At 39.6% G+C, this 22,779-nt stretch overlaps 1 protein-coding gene across 6 annotated transcripts in view; it reads left to right on the forward strand.

The window, feature by feature from the left end:
- The window catches only part of GABRB1 (gamma-aminobutyric acid type A receptor subunit beta1), a 115,849-nt gene that overhangs the window by 76,584 nt on the left and 16,486 nt on the right, over positions 1 to 22,779 (forward strand). For all 6 annotated transcript variants that reach the window (XR_004356559.1, XR_004356560.1, XM_032685074.1 and 3 more), the window contains one exon: positions 9,793 to 9,875. Coding sequence is in view for 4 of the 6 variants with exons in the window: in XM_032685074.1 (XP_032540965.1) it covers positions 9,793 to 9,875 (83 nt within the window). In the remaining 2 variants the exon portion in view is untranslated. The remainder of the gene's footprint in view (positions 1 to 9,792; positions 9,876 to 22,779) is intronic.

Genomic DNA, 22,779 nt, shown 5'->3' on the forward strand with positions numbered 1-22,779 from the left:
TGTTTTGACCAAGCACATCCTGAAGCCTTCCAAACCAGGCTGGGTGTGAAAGGTGTTGCCTAGTTTCTGCTACTGTGTTGCCTAATTTCTGCTTCTGCCAAAGAAGAGGGGACAACTGAACATGTGCATGTCTTTCTTTCACACGCAATACGTATGTTGGTGTCTAATTTGGTTTTATTTTGGAATAAAAACCAAAATAACGAACAACCCAAAAGGTGAAGATACTAAATTACATTAGCATCACTGCTGCCATCTAGTGGACCTCTCTTCTCTCCTGAGCAGGATGGTTTTGTCTCTGGATATTACCTGCATCTGAGGAATTTCAGTAGTAACATCACCCTACTTGCATTTAGTCCCTTTTAGGACGTTTGTATAGAGAGATGGAAAAAGTTACAGATTTATCACCTTTTTTTAATGAAAACCACATTGAAAACCAGTTATCTCACTCCTCCCTTGGACCTTCCTTTATGCTAAGCACTTCCCATCTGGCTCACTCTTTTTTTTATATATCTTGCAACATCCTTGCACTGTCAAACTAAATTACTATTTGCAGTAAATTTCAGCTCAAACTCTAAGACACATTTTATTGAAGCATCTTGTTTGCCCTGGTATGGTTATAGTCCTTTTGGGATATATATAATAACATTTATTTTCCCGGGTTTATAGCTGTGCTGTAAAAATTCTCACTGTCCTGAAATTTGGCTTATAAGAATCAAAGATAGTGCTTTTTTCTAATATTTAAAATCTTACCTTTTAAAATTTTAATGATTTTTTTATATTTCTTGATATTTACAAGCAAGCCATTAATCTTCACTCTACTCTGAATTATTTCTGATACACTGCATTGAACAGAAATAAGGTCTTACATTATCTATAAGGTGTACATATCCAGCTTAAGGTTTTGATTTTAGAAGTTTCTTTTTCAGTCAGAGCAACATACTTTCTTGCAGACCTTTTCTCCCACCATGTCTCTCCTCATCTCCATGTTTAAGCTCTCCCTTTCCCACTGCCTCCTATTTCCACTGCTGTCCTGGACCTTCAGACTCTCCTCTTGAGGCAGAAGCCAGCAATTTTCTCATCCCATCCCTACTTTATGATAGTACTATGTAACTGTTCTCTGTAGAAGAGAATCAGACTATTCATCAAGGGTTTATTCCTTTAAATATATTAATGATGATTAATTTACTGACAATTACTTTGAGTGCTTAGGTAAATCTTCCAAGACAACTGAAATGTGATATCCTCTCCCCAATATATTTTCATGCCTACAGCACTTAAGTTGAAAATTATCTAACCTTTGAGACACTCCGACTTGGCACTGACTATAGAAGTCAACGTTCTCTGTGAAAAAAATATTTAAAAAACCAGTGATCTGCAGCTCTGGTCTTTTTAAGAAATTGCTAAGCAGAACATAAAATACAAAAAACTTTCCACAAGCATTAACACATGTTTAACACACTTGATAACATCTATTTGCCTTCAAAGGAGGAGTCAAAGAATGGTACAATCAGCTTACATTTACAACAGATATCAAAGGAAGGGACAGTGATTCTGATTAAAGACGTCACTTGCTTCAGACAGTTCTTGGGCAGCACTGTCCTGTAGATCACCATTATTGCAAGCCCTCATTAGAAAACTCATAAGCTTCAAAGTGCTTCAATGAACTTCTGAACTTGGAATGCTTAAAGGAAGATCAGCAGTGACCTTCTCCAGCAAATAACGCTTCATCATTAAAAAAACAACCGAATAAAACAAAAGCAAACAAACAAAAACAGTAAAGGAGGTAAACACAATCTGTAAGAGGGGTGTCATGGTTTGAGAGCCCCAAAATCCAATTCTCTAGTCCAAGCCTCCCTCCCACATCTCAACTCAGTGCTTGTTTCTGCTGCTTCTGTCTTATCTATTGGCTCTCTGCCACTTTCTCTGACCAGTGGTGTTGTTTTTTGCCACCACTTCTGCTGCTCACGGTGGAGAAAAAAAACTTCCAGCCTCTCAGTCACAGACCTCAGTCCAGTTTAACACTGTTTCCGAGTTTCTATGACCCCAGCCGGGGGCTGGGGGGCTGTGGCCCCCCAGAGGGGCTCTTGCCCCTTCAGTTCGTGGCTTTCACAACATGGCCACCTCTCCAACAACAACTACAACTACAACTTTCTTTTCCGGTCTAAGTGTGATATATTTATATTTTGCAGAAGCACTCATTGGCTTAAAACCTTAAGGGTCACCACCCCCTGGGGATTTACCATTTTATAGCTTCAGGGGGAAAACTGTTTCCCCCCACCACAAGGGGAGAAAAAGAATAAACAGCAAATGGATAGCAGGTTTCAAATTCACAGTCAGTTCAGTCTAGCATAAGAGTATTTACATTTGAATAGATGGTAGCGCAGAGCTGATTCTCATGCTGTAGTCTTTCATTGTTTGCTCATCCTGAATGTCTGGAATTGCCAGAGATAAGGATACAGCCCTGCAGCTCCTCTGCCTTGAAGCATGCATTAGTTATTTACACCTGCTCCAACTCACAAAATGCCAGTGACTCAGTTCTGACAGCGTACAAGTCCAAGAACTCTCCTTTTTAATTTTGTGCATCTTGTCACTGGGTATATTTAAAAAAGAATTAAGGAGTTCTGAATTTTTTTCAGATATTTTGTGACAATGTCCACATCTCATCTCCCTGTCTACATGATCTCATGATTCAGGCTTTTAAAAATATATATTGCCATATGCACTATAAAGGTTACTATGCACTGCACCTACTTCTACTTGCCTTAGTCTGTGGATCCCACAATCTCTACTGACAGAATTTCATGTCACAGGAGCAGGTAACTCAGCAGGACTACTCATATAATTAGAGCTCTAAAGACCCAGCAGTGCTATTACTTGTGCACAGGTGCAAGAGACTAGATCAAATATTTGGAAATAGAAAACATTTCCTGGGCATGCAGGAATGAAATATCATGGATACACGTTCCTCTTTTTTAATCAATCTTGCTTTGTACCTGTAGTTCCTGTAGAAGACCAGACTATTTTCACCCATCTTCTACAGTCTGTTAGATCCTGTGAAGGAAATTAGATCTTGTTTCCCTGAGAAAACTACCCCAAAATCATTCATTGCATATGCAGGCTATATATATAAATGCTCTAGGTGAGTCAGACTCTGAAAATAAGGATTTGGGGAAGTAAAGATTGCCTGCGATGGACCACAAAATGACAAGGGGTAGGCCTGTACTTAAGTTGTTGACTTGATCAAAGGTCAGAACATCAAAAATTATGGTCAAATGTTAGACCAAAGGTCTGTCTAGCCCATTATCTTATCCTCAGAACTAAGGGCAGATGTCTTGGGAAGGGCTCAAGATGATTTCTGATTTCTTGCTTCACCTTCTCCTCACCAAGCTACCAGTTATCCTCAAAGAGAACTTGTGTTTTTTAGGAAGTGAAAAAGACACCACATAGCTTTGTTGGCAAAAAACTGATGCAATAAACTAGTGCCTGGATTATGTTAAAGAATACTAATTGAATCAAACTTAAGTGACTACAACAGCAAGAGGAGGCATATTCTTACTCCAGTCAACATCTCCTGCATCAGATCAGTAACTATTTGGACATATAAAGACATACTCACTAACCATTCTTTCTCTCTCAGATGGATGTCACACTGTGCATTAACTCGGTGGCTTTCCCCTGCCTAAGACATACTAAATGTACAACACAGGATTAGGCTCTGCTGCTGAGATAGACAGGAAACGTTATTTAAGAATAGCATTTTGGCTCTTCCAGGACTTCCCTCTGAGACAAAGGTCAAGCAGCTTATCATCAGTGAGCTGACTGTGGCAATTCAGTGGTGCATAACACTGGTGTGGGAGTAACTTGACAAAACTCATCACCTTGACAAAAGGTGAGCACTGCCTTCATCAGTCCTTCATCATAATACTCTCTTCAGAGATGGTGCCATTAACCATCTTTAGGGTCCAGCAGTGAGCCCAGCTGATGAACCATGTTAAACCAGTCTAACAAGAACAACAGTCAGCGCTGCCAAGTTCTGCCTTGGCTTGGCAGATGTTAAATTGATATGACCAGGGGGAAATAGGAATGGGATAAGGAGTGTCTCAGGGGAGCTATAGGACAACATGGCAGCCAGGGATATGGATCTGGGTTCTGATGTCAAACAGTTGCCAGGGGATTAAGTTCCCTGGTACCACTGAAGTTAAATTACATTGATTTAATAAAAGCAGTGTTTTACCTGGGATATGAAAGTCTACTTCCAGCATATACTAGAAACCCAGCTCTGCAGTAGCTAAGAGAAACATGTTTATTTTTTATTTGATTTGCAGATTTTATTTAGCTTTTAAGGAAAAAAATTAGTCTATCCCACTTCATAAATTCATATATATTTATAATTTATGCTCTGTTGACTGACAGAAAAAGAATAAACATATTAAAATTTGATACCTGTCCTCCAAATGAAGGAAACATTTCACAACAGAATTTGCATTGTTTAGCTCTGATCATCTTCACATTTAGTTGTTATGGCTGTCTTAAATATTGCTTCTATTTCTTATCCAAGAATTGAGAATCAGCTTTTTGGCAGCATGTTGAGGAAACACTATAAGTACTAAACCATAAATCCACTTCCTGTACTCATTCTGAACTTACTTTACATGCTCATCAGTGATTTAACCCAGAATATTAAGCTTTACCATTTGTTCCTACAAAACCTGTTGCTCTGCAGGGAAATTTCTGACAGTATTACTTATTACTTATTATTAAGGAAGTCAGTTTTGCAAATAGTGGATGTCAGTGTTTTCTTTCATATAATTTTATTTTTAGCAAAAAACCCCCTGCTTTTACAGTAAGAATATGATATTCAGAGAGTAAGGCATCAAAGCTAAGCTATGGATCAGATAACTTGAAACCCAAGCCACAATTTTTTAAAAAAAATCAGTTAATTTTGCTTTTATGCAAATGCTATTTGTCTTGTCTGTTGGCAGTTCAGACTTCATTCCACCCCTGAATGTCTGAGTACTGACATGAATGAAATTAAGTAGTGTAATCATATATCTCTACCTAACTGCTTGCCTTCTTTGCATAATCCCATTTTTTTTTCATTTGTATCCAAATGAATCTGAAGAATGTAAGGACGGTATGGTCAAAGTCACTGTACAAACAAAATACATTAGCCCCAACAGCAGAATTTAAAACATATTTTAAGAATGGAAAGCCTGGAAGAAACATATCCTACTTTGAAATATAAATAGTTCTGCTTCAAATGTAGGATTAATCCTCCACCTAAACATTTACAGAGGCTCATGATATTCAGCCATTGCCACAAACTGCTTGTGTGAGGGACTTTCAGGTCTAATCCTCTTGAATACAGATTTACTGCAGTTTTGCCCTACCTTCAGGGTATTTCCTTCCCCTTCCTGCCATTACACTCCTGTATTCTGCATTTGAATGTCTTTATTTTTAACTGATGTGCAAGCCATCAGTTACTCTCTCCTCTGAGAGAGTACAACCACTAACAGGTCTGGGATTTTACCGTATGTATAATAAAAGATTTTATTTTTTTCGTTGAGACAATTACTGTGATTGCATCTGGGTTTAATTTATCTCCTTAAACAAGTTTTGTGATTATCCAGAGCATAATACCATTAACAATTTTATACAGCTGAGCTCTACCATGAGGGAGAAAGAAATGCTTGAAAAGCAGATTTATGAATTACAGGCAATGAACGTTGCTGGATCGTGAAGACTCCTACCGCAATTACAAGTAGCTAGTTTCAAGGAAGCCTAAGATTCCCAATAAATTTTAAGCACCTCCAGCTTTAGGAGAGACAACATTGTGTCCTCCCTTCAAGGAGGAGCCTCCAGCAGCTCCCATTGGCCTTTTCCCATTCACATGGCTGTGTAGCTCAGGCTCAGCTGGCTCTGACAAATCCTCGGGCAGATACTGCTTATCATCCCCCTGTCCACGGCACTGCACCACTTCCAAAGCTGTGGATATACAAGTGAAGCATGATCCTTTCTCCTGATGCTGGAAGCCACAATTTTCAAGCTTCTTGACAGATACCCTCCACTACCTACCACTGTCTTTCCTGTCTCAGGTTGTGCAGCCCTTATCTCTGCAAACTTCAGCAAAAGCCCTTTAACTCCCATGGAAGCACCTGCTTGCTATTGCACCAGAGAGCCACAGTAGCATTCAGCACTGCTGCTAAGGGGTTGCAAGAGTCATGAGGGGAAAGCTGCTCTCCATCTTCCCGAAAGTATGAAGAATAGTTCTAAAGCACAGAGGCTGCCTCACAGGTCCTATACAGAATGCAAAACATACCTGAGGGAGGCAGAGAGCATAGATGAAGTGCTTTGTTTTACCTTTCCTTGTAGCATCACAAGTAGTGATTAACCAGGATGAAGGATGAGAAATTACCAATAGACAGGCCAGGCAGATTTGGATCACTTACTATTGCCAGAAAAAAATAACTTATTTTTGTTTATTAACTTTCTTCTCCATAATCCAAGCATTTACTTCCAGACCCCACCTGCAATTAGCAGTACCGTGTCTTAGTAATGCATACATTAACTTTTGTTCTTGGATTATATTAGAGATCAGAAACAGCAAAAAATGCAGTGCGCCAAAAACTGCACAAATAGTGAGAAGACAATGCAGTTGTCAGAATTCATGTCTGGGGGGAAAATTATGTAGAGTATTTAAACTCCAGGTATGAACAATTGCATTATTTACTACTACACTATTAATTTGCATTGATGTTATGTTATGATGTTATGAAAAATAGCTAATTGCTGTTACTTATGTAGCTTATGTAAAAACTGCAGAAGTCAGCCGTACAGATACACTGGCCAATAGGAAATAGCTTAAACACTGTGCTCAAATGAGTGGTTAAGGTAACTCAAAGAATCACTATTAAATGTATTACTAAAAGCAGGTTTTATATAAATTTATGAATGTACAACTTCACAAAGTGCTATGGAAAGGTTTACTCTATTATTTATTACATAGATGAAGCATACAAAGGAAAATCTGACTAGAATCAATTTAGAATTATTTACTCAGAAGTGGGGGATGCAAAAGGGTAAGAGTGAAGAAGAATAAGGGAGACCCTCCTGTTGAGTCACAAAGTTCAGAGAGGGGTCCTTTGCTTTCTAAATTCCTAATAGAGCCTAGGTGAGGCTGAGTCCAATTTCAGTACCATATAGTTTAGTCTAAAGGCTTTAGCTGCACTTAATAATTGACTAATTTAACATTGGTAAAAGGATTCAGTAGAATTTACTGCAGTTAACACAGTGACTTAATTATAGATCCAAGAAGCAACATTAATGTTAGACTTGCTATAGTGTGTTTCAGTCAATTCACACACACAAACATATACAGACATAAAGCTGTGTATATATAAATTTACTAAGATATAGCTGTTATAAATTCCCCTCAAGTTCAGTGAAATACTAAGGTCAAATGCCTTGTCATTTCTCAGTGGGTGAGACTTGAACCTTGAGCTGGGGGAGGGGGGAGTCAGACCATGTCCCACCATCAGTTTTCACTGATGGTTCTGCCAGTATTGCAAATTTGAGAGCTGATGAGCTCTGAACGGCTTCCCTCTCAGAGAGAGATGCTGCTGCATCCCACTGCACTCCAGGAGAGCCCAAAGGACCTCACTTAAAACAGCCGCTTATACGGTCACAAAATGCTTGTTGGCTTCCATCCTGGCCGTAATCCAAGCTGGCAGTTACTGGAGTTTTTAAAAAGTTCAGTAACAATGGTACTGTTTCACTTAGGCTACAATTCAGGTAAATAAGGTTCCAAAGCTGTCAGGGGATGGATGATTATCTCTCATTCCCCTTTTTGGTCAGGCAACAGAAGTCCCTTGTACAGGCAGTGCCACCCCCACCTTAGCCAAGCAAGAGTTTCTGGCACAGTCAAAGTACCCTTTACCACTCAACTCGTTACTCAAAAGCGAAAGCCTAATGAGAGTTCCTGAAATGGGAGCAGCCTGAGGATGAGGCAGGGGTGTGTTGCACCTCTGCAGTGGTTTACAAAACACTATGTCAACTTCTATTTCTGTACATAAAAAAAATCTGGTTGATATAGGTGAACTAAATTACCATAGAAGCCAATTTATTAATTGGGAACAAAACATTGCCCTATGAAACCTTCATTAAAAAAGCATTTAACTGTGACTAATGTTAGTATATTATTACGTATGATCTTAAGCATTATTAAGCAGACATCTGACAAATTAGTGCTGCATGTCTTCTCAATGCCTGTCAGTAAGGTGTAGTTGGTACATGGCTAATCTAAATGAGGTCCTACCGCAGCTGAAGCCCTTGACCCTTTTTATGACAAATGCAAAACCTGTTAAGACACATGCATTTCAATTTAATGTGACAAAAATCAGCCTGAGAAAATGTATAAACATACCATTTTCATGGCACTTTGCACAGTATTCCAGAATGGTTTCATGGACGGGTTCTCATTACAACCATTTCTAGTCCTTATACTTAGATATGACAGATGAATTTTGTAGACTTAGGATATTTTGAAGCATGTCACTGTAATAAAGCAGTTGGTGACAGCAAGGATTGTTACCCCAATATAGCATGTAAGTGTGCCTTATTTTCAGCACATCAAAAGTAAAATCTCAAGATGTGTTCCTGTGGTATTAATTAACATGGAACTGGAACAACAGGATCGAATCCACATCAAGAAAAGAGGTTATGTGCCTTTCTCTGGTAGAAATCGTTGGAGAGAGGAGAGGAGAGAGAGACCAATAAAATTACAAATCAAGTTTGACCATTCACAGCTTCAAAAGTTTTGTAAGCATTTAAGAACCCATCTATCCCCCCAAAAAAAAAGAAAAAAAAAGAGGCAAAAAACTTTTGTGAGTTTGAAAACACCAATATGATTGTCTTTCTTAAAGGGACCTTTAAGAAAGCTAAAATTTGACCCCTATCCTCATGAAGTCTCTTAACCTTCCTCCCACATGTCACAGGCTTATCAGTAAGTATTTGTTCAGATGCTCTGTGATTTATGGTATAACAAAGGGAGAGGAATTGCTTTTCAAAAAGTCTTAGGCTATGGAGAATATCTTTAGAGACCATGTATCAACTCACATGCCCTCTAGAAGGAGCAAGGATCTGAAATATCCAGCCTGCAATCACAGTTACTCTCAACATTCATGAAGTAGCCACTGTACGATGTTATATTTCACAAACGTTTGATTGTCTCATGCCATTATTAAGAGGTGATGTTCAATTGTCATAATTAATGATAAACTGATCATGAAACCATAAAGATAATTAAAGATAAATGAGGTATTACCAGTATTTCTACCGCATGGATGAAAGTGCACATATCTATCAGACAAAATTAAAACAACAGTAAGTGACAATAAAATGAAAAAAGAAAGCTGTCAGCAGAACGAGTTATAAATAAAAAATTCACAAAACAATTTGAAGGTGTCTGAAATAAGAACATTAAAAATAAGATGCCCAAATAGAAATATCTCTGAAGGTTCTCCAAAGCACTTTTGCACATAAGATTTTCAGTCAAAATCCTGCTCTACAATATTCAGCGTATGCTCTGATGCTTTATACATTAATCAGTATATTGTGCTGTATAAATTATTTAATCATGCTTTACAAGCTCTGAGAAGCCTGTATGCCAGGAATCCATGTGCAGAACCATTCTACATTTAAACAAAGAGAAAAGCCACTATAGAAAATCTTGCCACCTCAAATAAGTAAAATGTGGTTTCAAGTCTCATTATTTTTTTCACCCTCCTCTTACAGGATCACAACAACAGCTGCTTGCATGATGGACCTACGCAGATATCCTCTGGATGAACAAAACTGCACACTAGAAATTGAAAGTTGTAAGTTATTGGAGGGAGAGGGTTGGCCAAATGACAGCTGAGGACTGAAAGACATTGACAGGTTAGGCAAAACAGGAGCAAGTTGTTGACACGCTGTGTGTCCAGTGAGCTTGCACACTGAACATGCCCAATGTATTTCCATAATACATAAGCCAAAATATGTTTCATTCACAATATCGGTTGATCCAAGCTTGTAAGATATCTTTCAAAATCTCTTGTTGAGCAAGTGAAGAGTTTATTTCTTGATGATTAGCTCAGAGGACAGCAACTGAATACTGCCCATCTTCAGTGCATAATCACTGCAGAACCTGAACTAATTACTTCATCTTGGTGCATTCAACTCTAATATAAGTCTAACATCTGTCCCACATGGTAGTGGCAGGATTGATCAGTTGCTTTCACCAGATCACTTGGAGGTTATAAGAGGAAACAACTTGACCCTTCAGGACCAAGGTTAACGAGAGCTTTGTCATTGTCTTCCATGAGCATAGGAACAAGGTGTGCGCTTACAAATTTTTGTTATTAACACAGTCTCTATATCCTTTATGATAGTAGCTTTTAGAGAAATGACTGCTAAAGATTTTTGAAAAGAATCTTTATTCTGTTGTTGGTCAGACCAGCTGCTGCCACTGACTGCAGAGGAGTCTGTCTAAACAAACTGGTTGAGACTACTTAAAGTCCAAGGCAAAATAATGCTGCAGTTGCCATAGAATTTCCATTTTTCACGTTGCAACTGTTGTGCTGAGTCAAGAAATCTTTTTTTTTTTTTTTGTAATAATACTTCCCTCTAAAATATGAAGTTCTAGAAAGGATTAACAGATTTCCCCAAGTACAGCATTTTTGTTTCCCTTTACTGCAGAGAAAGAACAATTTTAATATTTGATGGATAGTTTGAAGTTTTAAATAAGCAGAGAAAAAAGCTGATCCATGATTAATGAAAATAATTTCCTAGTATTTATGTCATTAACAAAAGCAATATTTTTATTGTTTGTAGCACATCCCAAGGAAATAAAATCTCTGAGCAGTCCAGTAAATATAGCTTTCATTCTGCAGAAATTCATGATATAAGATTTTGCTGTGGACTGAAAGGAGGTTGACGTCCCTAGAACCTCACAGCATCAATTTTCAAAAGAATTTTGTTACTCTTCAGTTGCCTAGAACTGACAAATAAAAACATTTTCACAGCGTCAAAACAACGGAATAATCGCATATAAAATGTTTAGTAGTATTGTAACAAAATAAAAAATTCTAAACCAAAGAGGACAAGGTAACTCTGTAGCCTTAGAAAATGTTGGGAAAGATTTCAGTTTATTCTGAATTGCAGAGGTTTTAATTGACAGTACATACATAAAAGTAATATATCTCAACATATCTGAGGTGGCAGTTGTCAGGCACTGAAAAAAAATAGAGCACTCATAGGCTCACAAGAGCCCAGCAAAAGAGGAGCTCTCGGCCCAGTGTTTATAGTAATTTATAATTTCTACTTCATGCCGCCAGAAAAAATGCCTTATTTAAGGAATTGAAATGGCCAAATACCTTCAAAATTACTTTCCATACTGAAGTAAGTCAGTGAAAGGGCAGCTTTTAATTTAGATTTTATATTGTTTGGTAAGAAACTCAGAATGGTTTCCCAAGAATTATTTGCTTTTCCTCCTTTTCCTGGAAAGTCTCTTTACAGTAATTTTATAAATTTTCTGTCAGGTTAAAAACAACAAACCTTTTATTCCACCAGCAAAAGATTTTAATCAAGTAAACATTCACAATCAGCTTAATGATAATTGTTTTTACTTGAGAGCCTTGTCTGAACACTACCTGCTCATTTATTCCTTTAGAGATCTAAAAACGGTGGTTTTTTTTTGTTTTGGTTTGGGTTTTTTTTAAGATCCTAGTGTTTTGACATTGCATGCTGACATGTCAGAAAGAGAAGCAGGGAGACAGTTTTGTCATGGTTCCCCATGAAACACCTCAACAGCTGCAGTGCAGAGTCTCCACAGTAGCTTATTCTTTGTTCACCATTCAACTCGTTCAAGAAAGTGTCTGGAAGAACATACTGGTTGTGCACCATATCAAACCCCCTCAACAGACACAGTAACATGGCAAGCTGGGCCAAGTCTGTGTTCATGTGATGAATATTCGTGTTAGATCAACATTCATTAATCTTCCCTGTACATCTGCTTTCATTTAGCCTGCTTTCATTTAGCCTGTCCATACTTCCATTGCCCTGAGCTGACTGAAGCACCACAAACCCACACCCCCATGTATGAACACATATATAGCCATTTTCTTCTCCTTCCCGAGAAGCAGAGGCAGTAAGCAACTCTAGCTTCCTTTTCCAGTGCTGCCCATCACCCTACTGATCTCCCCAGTCACTTTCTGATAGTTCAAAACTCTGTCTGAGTGTCATAATGCACCAATTTACGGGACCTAAGTTGCTTGTTGGGATACGTGGTTGTCATCCCATCCTTGGACATTGCAGTCTCCTGCATTTTTTGGCACAAACCAGTTTTCTTGATATTGTTTGCTGCTGCTTAGCTCATCTTCTGGCTTAAAACTATTAAGGCATGCAGTGGATATATTTGGGGAATGAGTCATACATTGTGTTTCAAAATAAAGTGCATGACACATCTCCTCAGTAGCTTTTCTACCTGATCAGCAGAGGAAATGGATATATACTGTACCACAGTAATCAAAATGGGTGATGATACTGAAGTTGCCTTCATACTGAATTCATACCTGTATTATTTGCTGGGAGGTAGTTGATTTGAAGTCTCCGTCTCAGTCATGGCTGAAGCTGATCAAAGTACATAAGCGTTTATCAGCTACCAGCTCAAATAACAAATCAGATGGATACTTGACTGGTTTTCACCTCTTTATTCACAAGCTTTCACATAAATGAATCTTTTTAGGGATAAATGTTCAGTGAGAATTACTATCAGTGAGACCTCATCAAGAATCAAAATAGGATCAGACGGAATAAGCAATTAAAATGCTAACACAATCGGGGATGAGAGGATACCATGTAAATCACGTGGCCAGTCATACATCCCCAAAAGAAAATTGCTTTTCTGACCTTTTGAACACCCATATAAATAATTCATGTCTCCAGAGATACATATGTTGATATGTTAATACTTGTTGAGCTGATCACAAATTGCCAACAGGTCAAAAATGGAGACTGAATTATTTCTCATGAGTACTTAAGTCAGTTCTACTATCAACTGAATGACAAAAGCACAGACATGCTTACCTCCTACTGAAAGCCCAGAGGTAGTATATGCATCAGGGGCATTGGCATCTTTGACAATTCTCCACCTAAAATATAACTTCTATTGCACCGCCGCTCTTCTCCTCTGCACCTCTAAAACTCTTGAAAATTATTGATCATACTTGGAAGAACAGAGTTCAAAAGGACAGGCTGACTGCTTCTTTCTTAGGCATTTGAGTACAAGTAAGCCAGTTGTCCTGTGTACTCTGTACTTAGTATTACCTGCCATTCCACTTGAAAGTTACAAGGAGGCAGAATGGAGAGGGTGATTAAAGAGGTGATAACCATGACACTGCTTCTCTGCTCATGCCACATGTATTAGGCATGTGGTGTTTCCTTCCATGACAGAACTGGTTTATAAGAATCCCACCCTTAAGCTCTCCTTCCAGCTCCTGCATCACCCTTCAGCTATTAAACTTTCTATTGTGCCAGTATACAAATATTCACAGAGCCAGGATGAACATGAAACTGTTAACATTTTTTTGATTAAAAAAAATATCCCTTTGGTAGAAAGGCTTATCCACCTCAGTTTTGGGAGAGACAGGAATTAAATGAACCCCAGGGCAGAACTGTTCCTTAAATAAAAGGGCCAGGGAAGGTGGTACTGTAATCACTAAGCATTTCTGGAACAGCCTGTGTAATGGCAAGCATCATTTCTCACCACTAGACAGATCCTGTGCAGTATGGGCACTGACAAACCATTTTCAAAGCACTGGAAAGTAGTTTTGTTCAATTTTATACTGTGTACAGTTATATGGCTTAACCCATGTGGCACCAGCTTCCAGAGCAGTACTGTTGTACTGTGAGAGCTGCAGGATTTCCTTCATTCCTAAAGGATGGCAGGCAAGTGGCTTCTGAGCGAGTCATTTTTCTGCCCCAGGGTGCTTCCCTACCTCTGAAAAAAGCAAGCTGGAGACACATTTTCCTCTCCAAAATCTGGGTGCTCCCCACTGCATCCACAACTCTGTAGCTCTGCAGCAGTGCCGAAGCAATGCTGAAGTACACACTACCTGGCCCTCTTTTGAGTTTCTGTGTGTTTTTAAGGGTGACTTACTCCTGCTGCAGAAGGAGCATGTGCCAGAGGAACCAGAAGTCCCACAGATTAATTGCTCAAAGAATAGATGAACGTCACACTATTTGCAAGCCGAAAGGCAGTGAGCCGTTTCAGCTCCCAGGGATGCTGTGGAAATTAGCCAAAGACAATCCCTGAAAATCTAAAATGCTAAGAATTGTTCCTTAATAATACTTACCAGTGAGTAATTTCAGGACTTGGAAATAGCGGCAAAAAAACTGTGTGACACAGGAATGGAAAAGAGCACAAGGAATCAAACACTGCCCTATTATCAAACCTCCCCGGCAGTACAGCAAAGGCATGGATAATGCATGTCTATATTGAGCCAGCAGATTATTTTCATTAAAAAATTGCATTTCCAGCTTTCCAGAAACTGTCTTACAGGACTGTGGAGGCCATATATGCATGGCTGTCAACCAGAGAAATGTATACATTTAGGAGGAGAGCATTTCGACTGCACGTGTTCCTTCACACACATTTTTCACAGCTTTTCTCAAGCAGTTTACCTTATTCCAAATTCTGCAGTGGTAGGTGGGGAGACCATATCAGACATTTTGCACCTGTTCCAGTGCCTAATATCATGATGGCCACTGGAAACTTAAGTGTAAAAAATCAAGGGATTTTATAACTGGAACTGCTTCATCAGCAGAGCTGGGATCTGTAACAATGCATTTCTCACAGATTAGCATATATTGGGAAAGAGGAGACTTAATACTTGGCTGGAGGTTACACAGACTGCTTGGAGCTCTCACATGAGCTCTGGTGGATGTCAGCTTGGCCATTTAAGATGTTAAATCCCCCAGCTGTTAATTCTGCTGTACCAGGTAGCCTCTGGCAAGGGCTACAGTTGCTATGACAGTTCAGAACCAAGTGCCTTGGCACAAGTCTGCTGTCCCTGGCAGCAGCTACAACAGGCTCTGGACTGGCATGGGTGAGATACAGACACTGATCTTAGCTGATAAAGCAGCAGACAGGAGGAGGATGCAAACAACCAGGAACAGTAGCATGAAACTGCTACAACTGTATCACCCAGAGCTTGTCTGTCAGAGTTCTGACTGCACACAGCTGCCCCACTCTAGCATCTCTCATTACAATCACAAGTGCTGACCTCATCACACTACCTACAAGATAAGACAGATACTGTTATTACTCTAATACTCTTCATCCCTCTGAGGTCGCCAGTATCACAATCACAGCATGACCTTGTGGACTAAGCTTGCACCTGGCTTTCACTCATCAGAAAATAATGGTGTGCCAACAGCATCACTGACAATAAATTAAATCCCCATTTAGGGTTTTACTTACAGCATCTCCAGACTTCAGTGAAATATGTTTCACTGTCACAGGAGAGGGAGGGTCAGGCTGGTCTGCAATTTGGCAAAGTTATTTACTTATTGGCAAGCTATTATGTGTTTTACAACAGGTCTGGGCAGATTATCAGAACTGTCCTTTTGGTTTCAAAAATCTGTGTCTCTATGACAACTGGAAAGCTGCAGCATGATTCAGGGATTGACACGGCAACACTGAACCATGCTTTAGTCTTGTCAGTAGCACTCTTAGACACCACTTGTGTGAGTGAACTGAACAAGCTCACAGAAACCTGAGAATACAGCTGAGGAAAAGAGGAAGATTTACTTAGTTCGATACAGTATAAAAAATGGCAATTCTGCCTTGATTCAGCTGGTTTTTTGGCTGTCTGTTCTTCATACAGAAATAGATCTAACACTAAATATATGCAATGCTTCGATGAAAGCACAACCAACTTACAGTGATATTACAGTAAATCAATAAAATACACCACTCAAACCTCTACATAGTTTGTTGTCAGAAAAAAACAACTGAGTTCGTACCTGAACATTCATTATCACCTTTTTTCGCACAGAGATATCTGACAGAATGAGATTTGTACAGATTTATCACAGTTCCCTGCTTCAGATAAGATTGCATTGATCCACGGTATGATTGCATTTAAACTACCACTGATGTACGAACCTGCAACTCAGACAAATAGGGATATTTTTTTAGAGATGAAAAACTGTCTTAAATCCAAGATTTCCTATTCAGTTCTTCCTTTGCCAGTCTGCAGGCACCAGATATCTAGTAATTTATTCATGCTTGGCAATAAAAATTCACTAATGAATATTACTGCTCTGGTACCTGAGGCTGCAAGATCTTTGAGCTGGATCCACTTACGTATTTTCCCTAAAGTATCCAAAACCGCTAAAAGGGTATCTGGTCTCATCCTGCTTCTCCTCACCAAGCATATCAAATTGCTTCCACAGAAGGCATAATCTCTCCCTTCTCAATGGAGCTTATTGGAGTATTTTGAAAGCCAGTTGCAAGGCTCCTTCCCAACTGAAAAAAAAAAAAAAAAAAAAAAAGAAAAAGGCTGGAAGGATGACCAACCCAATGCCTTTTTTAAGAGCTTCCATTTCTGATGTTCCTAATGAGGGTAGCTCTCGGTCCCACAGTTGCTTAGGTTTTGCCACATCTGTAAATGAAGAGCTTCTCTCAGTCACCCCCTGTCAGACTGCCCCTGCTCCCCCACGAGACCTGTCAGCCATAAACCCATGTTCTGGCATGTTGCTTCCCACGGGCCCTGCAAACCCTGGGGAGGAAAAACTCTCATTTTCTCCACTTTGACTTGTCTCTGGTTATTACAGCATAGCACTGGGAATAAAAGCTCTCTTCTGCTTCTGACCAACTCCTTTAACTGTTCTAAAATACATACTCAGTCTTAAATTTCTTTCAAACTTGGTGGACCAAGACAAGAGAGAGAGGTATGAGTTCCAAAACTCAGATCACTCAAAGAGTGCATCTTTCTGAGATTATTAACTATCTGAATGCAAAAGGCAGAAGGGTTCCAACCTGTGCATCTTGTCTTAATCTGCCACCTCTAAGTGACAGGTTGTTCTTAGCACCTCATCCCACTCACAGTGTTCACAATACACCAGTGTGCAGGTGAGTCTCCATCCATGCCTGCTGTACTCCCATTGCTGCCTGTGCTATGACATGCACAAAATGCCTTATTTCACAAAGACTTTTCTCTGGATCAAATGCCAGATTCAAGTGACTAGCTCCCACAAAGCCCAGCAGAAGGACAGTTAACAGCAGAAAATAGAAAAGCACACTCATAAAATAAGCAAGACAGTACCATGGGAAACATCCCAGCAAGAGCAGGAATGGAGAGCAGCACAAAAGGCTGCAGAATTTATCCCATATACAGCCAATTGGGACAACAAGGTGACTACTCTCTGGGCAACACATTTTGCAATTTGAAACTCACCTTAATAATTTCTTAAGACATTCAGATAATACACCCTAGATTACTCGATATACCCTGTGCAGAATACACACATGGAGTTTGTATCATTGCAAATACACTCTCAGAAGGATCAGCCATGGAGACTCTGCATGCACACAACAATCTGTAGATCCACATTAACTTCTGACATGCCATCCTTCTGAGCTGCAGAGAACATGCTGGCAGAAAAACAGGAGAGGTTTTTAAATTACAGCATGAGCATCCACAGTAGGAGATTTAAGCATCACAGGAACAGAAAGACTAGCACAGTGCTGTGAAGCCAAGCAAGTTGTTTTTTAGATAATCTGAGAGGCAGATTCACAAATAGCTTGTTGATACTGAAACTGAGAAATTAGCCAAATAGGAATGCATGTTTGCCTTTTTTTCCCCATCAAAACTTAAAATGTATTTTTGGCTCAGTTTAAGTCATTCCTTACCACTCATTTCTTAAATCAGTCACTAAGATAAAATAATTCATTCTTCACAGCACACTAGTGTTAAGCCACAGCAACTGCTCTGTTTCCACACTTTGGGAAGATTTCTTTCCCCAGAGGATTATAAATCAGTTATGTTGCTTTCACAATGTATTTTTACACTGCACACAAATTTACAAGTTACTCAGATGCTGATAGTACAGTCTATATGACTTTCTCTTTTCGTTTTCAAAAAGATGGATAGGCTGTCTTTCTATGGATATATAGATTTTAATAGCAAATCTTTGACATTCCAGTACATGAACATATGAAATTAGTCAAGTCTGGTATATCTTCAGCAGTTTTCTATTGCACACAGAGGAATGCAGTTATTTTCACCAACTGCTCTTCTCATTTAATGCCATCTCAGTAGCCTCAGAGGTACCAGTACAGGATGCAGACTGTCCCCTGGTGACCGCAGAGGACAGGAAAGCTGAAGCCAAGTCACTTCTCAGCATAGTCTCATCAAGTCCCAGTCTTCAGCCTCTGACAGCCCCCAGGTTACGGGAACAGCAAAAGGAAAAACTGGGCTTGTTTAAAAAAAAATTAAGGATGCACTTAGGTGAGGCGCTGATTTCTCCAGAAGCAACTGTGCTCTTAAATGAGTCAGTATTTCTGCAGTCAGAGCTGAAGGAAAAATAATCTCTCCACCTGCTCATATCACAATCTTGGAAGAGCTGGCACACTGTGCTTTGAGATAATGCAATTGTCCTAGAATGTTACAGCCATAAATATAGTTTATGTATTTCCTTGTCTTCTGCCAAGATGTGAATTGCTGTATAAAAGAAGGCTCTGGTACTCATGGATTCACTTCAATTTGTGAAAATGAAGCCTTGCCCCAAATGCACTGGAGTTTACAGATATTATAAATCTTGAGAAATTATCTGCTCAGTGCCTATCCAGTCTCTGTCTTTATCTATACCTATCGTTCCTTGATGCTACAGTAATGCAAATAACAAAACACAGTGCCTCAAATCTCAACGTGGGAAGATGGCTTACCTGACCTGGGACAGCATTAATATAAATAGTTTCATTAAGTGAGCAGCACACTCACATGCAAGTCCTCCAGCCTTCAGGAAACCACTCTGCAGAATGGAGAACAGAATTGAGCCCTTCAGATAAAATTCTTAATGCTTCTTCCATTAGCTTTCTCCTACCACTTCTAACAGCTTTATTTATTTATTCATCTTCCTCATAAACTTATAGCAACAAACACTAAGTGCAAGAGTAGGCTGTACAAAGACACACAGGTTGTTAGAGCAAACCACAGTGTGTGGGAAACTTCAAGAAAACATAGATTATTTCAGTTGTGTTTGAAGACTTCATTCATACTGATACAATTTTTCATTGAATTTATCTCTTCTGGTGATTGGCAGCCCTCAATTCATCAGAAATTCAATCTTCATGGAAACAGCAGCACCAAGTTTCCCAGACTGCCAGCTCGGATCTCCCTGGCCAAGCAGGAAACATCTGTGCAGAGAGATACATGTTTGTCTCCCTCAGTCTTTCAAATACATGTTACCATTTGAGAGCAAACCTTATTTGTAAAACAGACAACTGTCCATCAGCATGTAGATGGAAACTGAATTAGACAATGATTCATTTCACCTGAGGCACTGGACTCCAGGATCAGGGCTGCACAGCCATAGTGCTGATGTCCAGGGAAAATGGAAAGACTGCATGGTAACTCTAATTACAGATCTGAGCTATTGAAGTAGCACCTAAAGGTTGCTAGATTGCTATCCAGTCTTGCAATCTGTTCCTGCTGGTGAGGTGCAATTTTGGCTAATAATCTCAGTGACTTAACTCAGAATATATGGCCAATCTCCTCTCATCTCCAATCCTCATGTGGCCAACCTCCTCCATTGTTATTCGTTTATATTCTGTAAATGCCTATGTAAGTACAAATACAAGCTGGGTAGAGAATGGATTAAGAGCAGCCCTGAGGAGAAGGACTTAGGGGGTTTGTTTGATGAGAAGCTCAACATGACTCAGTAATGTGCACTCCCAGCACAGGAAGGCAACCACATCCTAGGCTGCATCAAAAGCAGTGTGACCAGACGATCGAGGAAGGTGATTCTCACCTTCTACTCCACTTTCGTGAGACCCACCCTGGAATACTGTGTCCAGCTCTGGGGCCTCCAACATAAGAAGGATGTGGACCAGCTGGACCAAGTCCAGAGGAGGCCACCAAGCTGATCAGAGGGAGAGAACACCTCTCCTATGAGGACAGACTCACAGAGTTGGAGCTGTTCAGCCTGGAGAATAGGAGGCTCCAGGAAGACTTTACAGTATCTTCCAGCACCTAAAGGGAGCCTACAAGAGGGACTTTCTACAATGGCATGCAGTGACAGGACAAGGAGAAATGGCTTCAAACTGAAAAAGGGTATGTTTAGACTGGATATTAGGAAGAAATTCTTTACTGTGAAGGTGATGAGGTACTGGAATGGGTTGCCCAGAGAAGTTGTGGATGCCTCATCCCTGGAAGTGTTCAAGACCAGGTTGGATGGAGCTTTGAGAAACCTGGTCTAGTGAAAGGTGTCCCTGCCCTTGGGAGGGTTGGGCAGGGTTGACAGAGGAACTAGATGATCTTTAACCTCCCTTCCAACTCAAACCTTTCTATGATTGTGTGATTCTATGATTCTATGATCACTAAATTACCCATGGAGAGCTCTTCCTGGGAAAACAAACTTTATTTAAATTTTTACCATTTCTAATCCAAACCACGCAGACCGTGACAGCCTTATTTGTATTCACATTTAGGGTCCAAGCGACAGAACCTGTAACTCAAATATTTCATACACTTACTGTGGCCAGGAATATGTATCAACAAGATCAGGCACACAGAAAACTATTCAGCATCTTTTGATTATAAGACTTTGGATCTTCTCCCTCCATGGAGCACTTGCCCCTCCATTACACTTTGTATTAGCCCACCAATGAGTGTGTGCTGCATGTCTGCCTCCCTCCACACAAAACTGCAGATATCAAGCAGACTTTGTACATCAACCACCTAAGAAGCCTGTTCCTTGAATTCAGCCTATGCTTTTAGCCACAAAAATACCCTACTCATTCTTCAGTGCTTAGGGAAAACTGACAACCATAGCAGTATCTCAGATACCTTGATGTCCAAGAAGGCATTCATCTTCTTGGTGCAGGACTGCACTCTGCTCCTGAATTCAGCCTGTTCATTGCCCAAGGGAACATGGTACTTTTCAAGCAAGAATTTCTCCCCAGCAAAGTATATCAATTCAGTAATGAATAATTATTTTGGCAAAATATGCACACAGAAAATGTGAAGTACATGTACAATACATGTGCATTGCAAAATATACTTTCTAAAATGAGTCAATATTTCATTTTCAAAAGTTAACGTAGTTAGTATTTGTATTTGAAATTAATTTCGTTTAGAAAAGTACTTTTTTTCCTCTCAATTATTGTTAATTTTGTCTGAATGAAAATTTTAATGTAGCTCAGGATAACTTTAAATCTTTCTGCAATTGTTCATTATTTGAAAATTCAGCTACTTACATAGTCAGAGTAGTGAGTGAGCCTGTATTGTGGGTTAACTCCAGCTGGCAACTAAGTACCAAACAGCCACTCACTCACTCCCCACCTTCCCTTGGTGGGGAGAGGAATCAGAAAAGAAAGGGCAGACCATCATGAAAACTTTATTCTTGTTACTTATCTAAAAAGCCCAAGTACAGTGGCCTCATACTTGCCTCCATATTTATTTATCTGAAAAAATTACTCACCTGAATTAAGTAATAAAAATTTTAAAGGGTTTTCACCATCTCAGACGGGAACACAATATTGCATAGAAATATGAGGTGTACTCATATAAGACATGCTGGCATAAGTAAGAAATACAAAATGTCCTGATTAATCTCCAGTCTGAGTCCTGAGGTATGCAGAGACCCTACTGTCTTAAAGAAGAGCAGGTTTTGGCCTGACTCACTACGACACCAACCAGATGGACCTGGATTTCAAATGCCTTTTTCACCAAGTACAACAGTTTTATCTAAAACTGAGTGAGTCTGCCTGGCAACAAAATGAGAGCACTTAGAAGTAGATCTTAATTAGTCAAATGAAATAAGTGCTCAAGGGCAAGATGTGTTTACAATACGAGCAGACAAAACTGTGTACCATGCAATATTGACTGAACTAAATTAATTGAATGCTAAGCAGCTGGACCTCTGCTGCTAATGTTTACATAATGTGCTTATAAATAGTGTTGTTCCCTGTTTAACTTTGTAAGGCAACTGAAGTAAAAAAAAAAGATTTCATGGTTATGGCTCAGACAGGGATAGCCAGCTATTGTACAGCAGCTCAGATGAGAGAGAAAGAGGAAGAAACTGGGGGGTGAAAAGAGTAATTTCTATTGGACTTATAAACTGTACATAAAATGTGCTCCTGACAGCACTGCAAGTAAATTACCTCTGTCAGGTTCATGTGAAGGTATGGAAGTCCCTTGAGCTAGAAAACGAGGTGAAGGACTGCAACACTGAGCTTCCAGGAGAGGTCAGGTCTCTCCCAGCATGTTGATAACGTCTCTCATCCTGATTCTGGTACTCCTGGCCTGTGCTGCCAGGACTGAAGTAGAAACAATTTGTTGTCTGCGTTTTGCTACTCCCAAATATGGGAATTTTCTCCCCCCCTCATCGAACCAGGGGGGAATGAAGGGTAGAAGATAAAAAGAAAGAGGGGATAAAAAGCAAGCAAACCTTTCTTGGGGAGGTCATGAGCTTTGGTTCAACTTTCTGCAGATTGAGATACAGTTGGTATGCAGT

Source organism: Chiroxiphia lanceolata, chromosome 4 (genome assembly GCF_009829145.1).
Source record: "Chiroxiphia lanceolata isolate bChiLan1 chromosome 4, bChiLan1.pri, whole genome shotgun sequence".
Taxonomy (NCBI): Eukaryota; Metazoa; Chordata; class Aves; order Passeriformes; family Pipridae; genus Chiroxiphia; species Chiroxiphia lanceolata.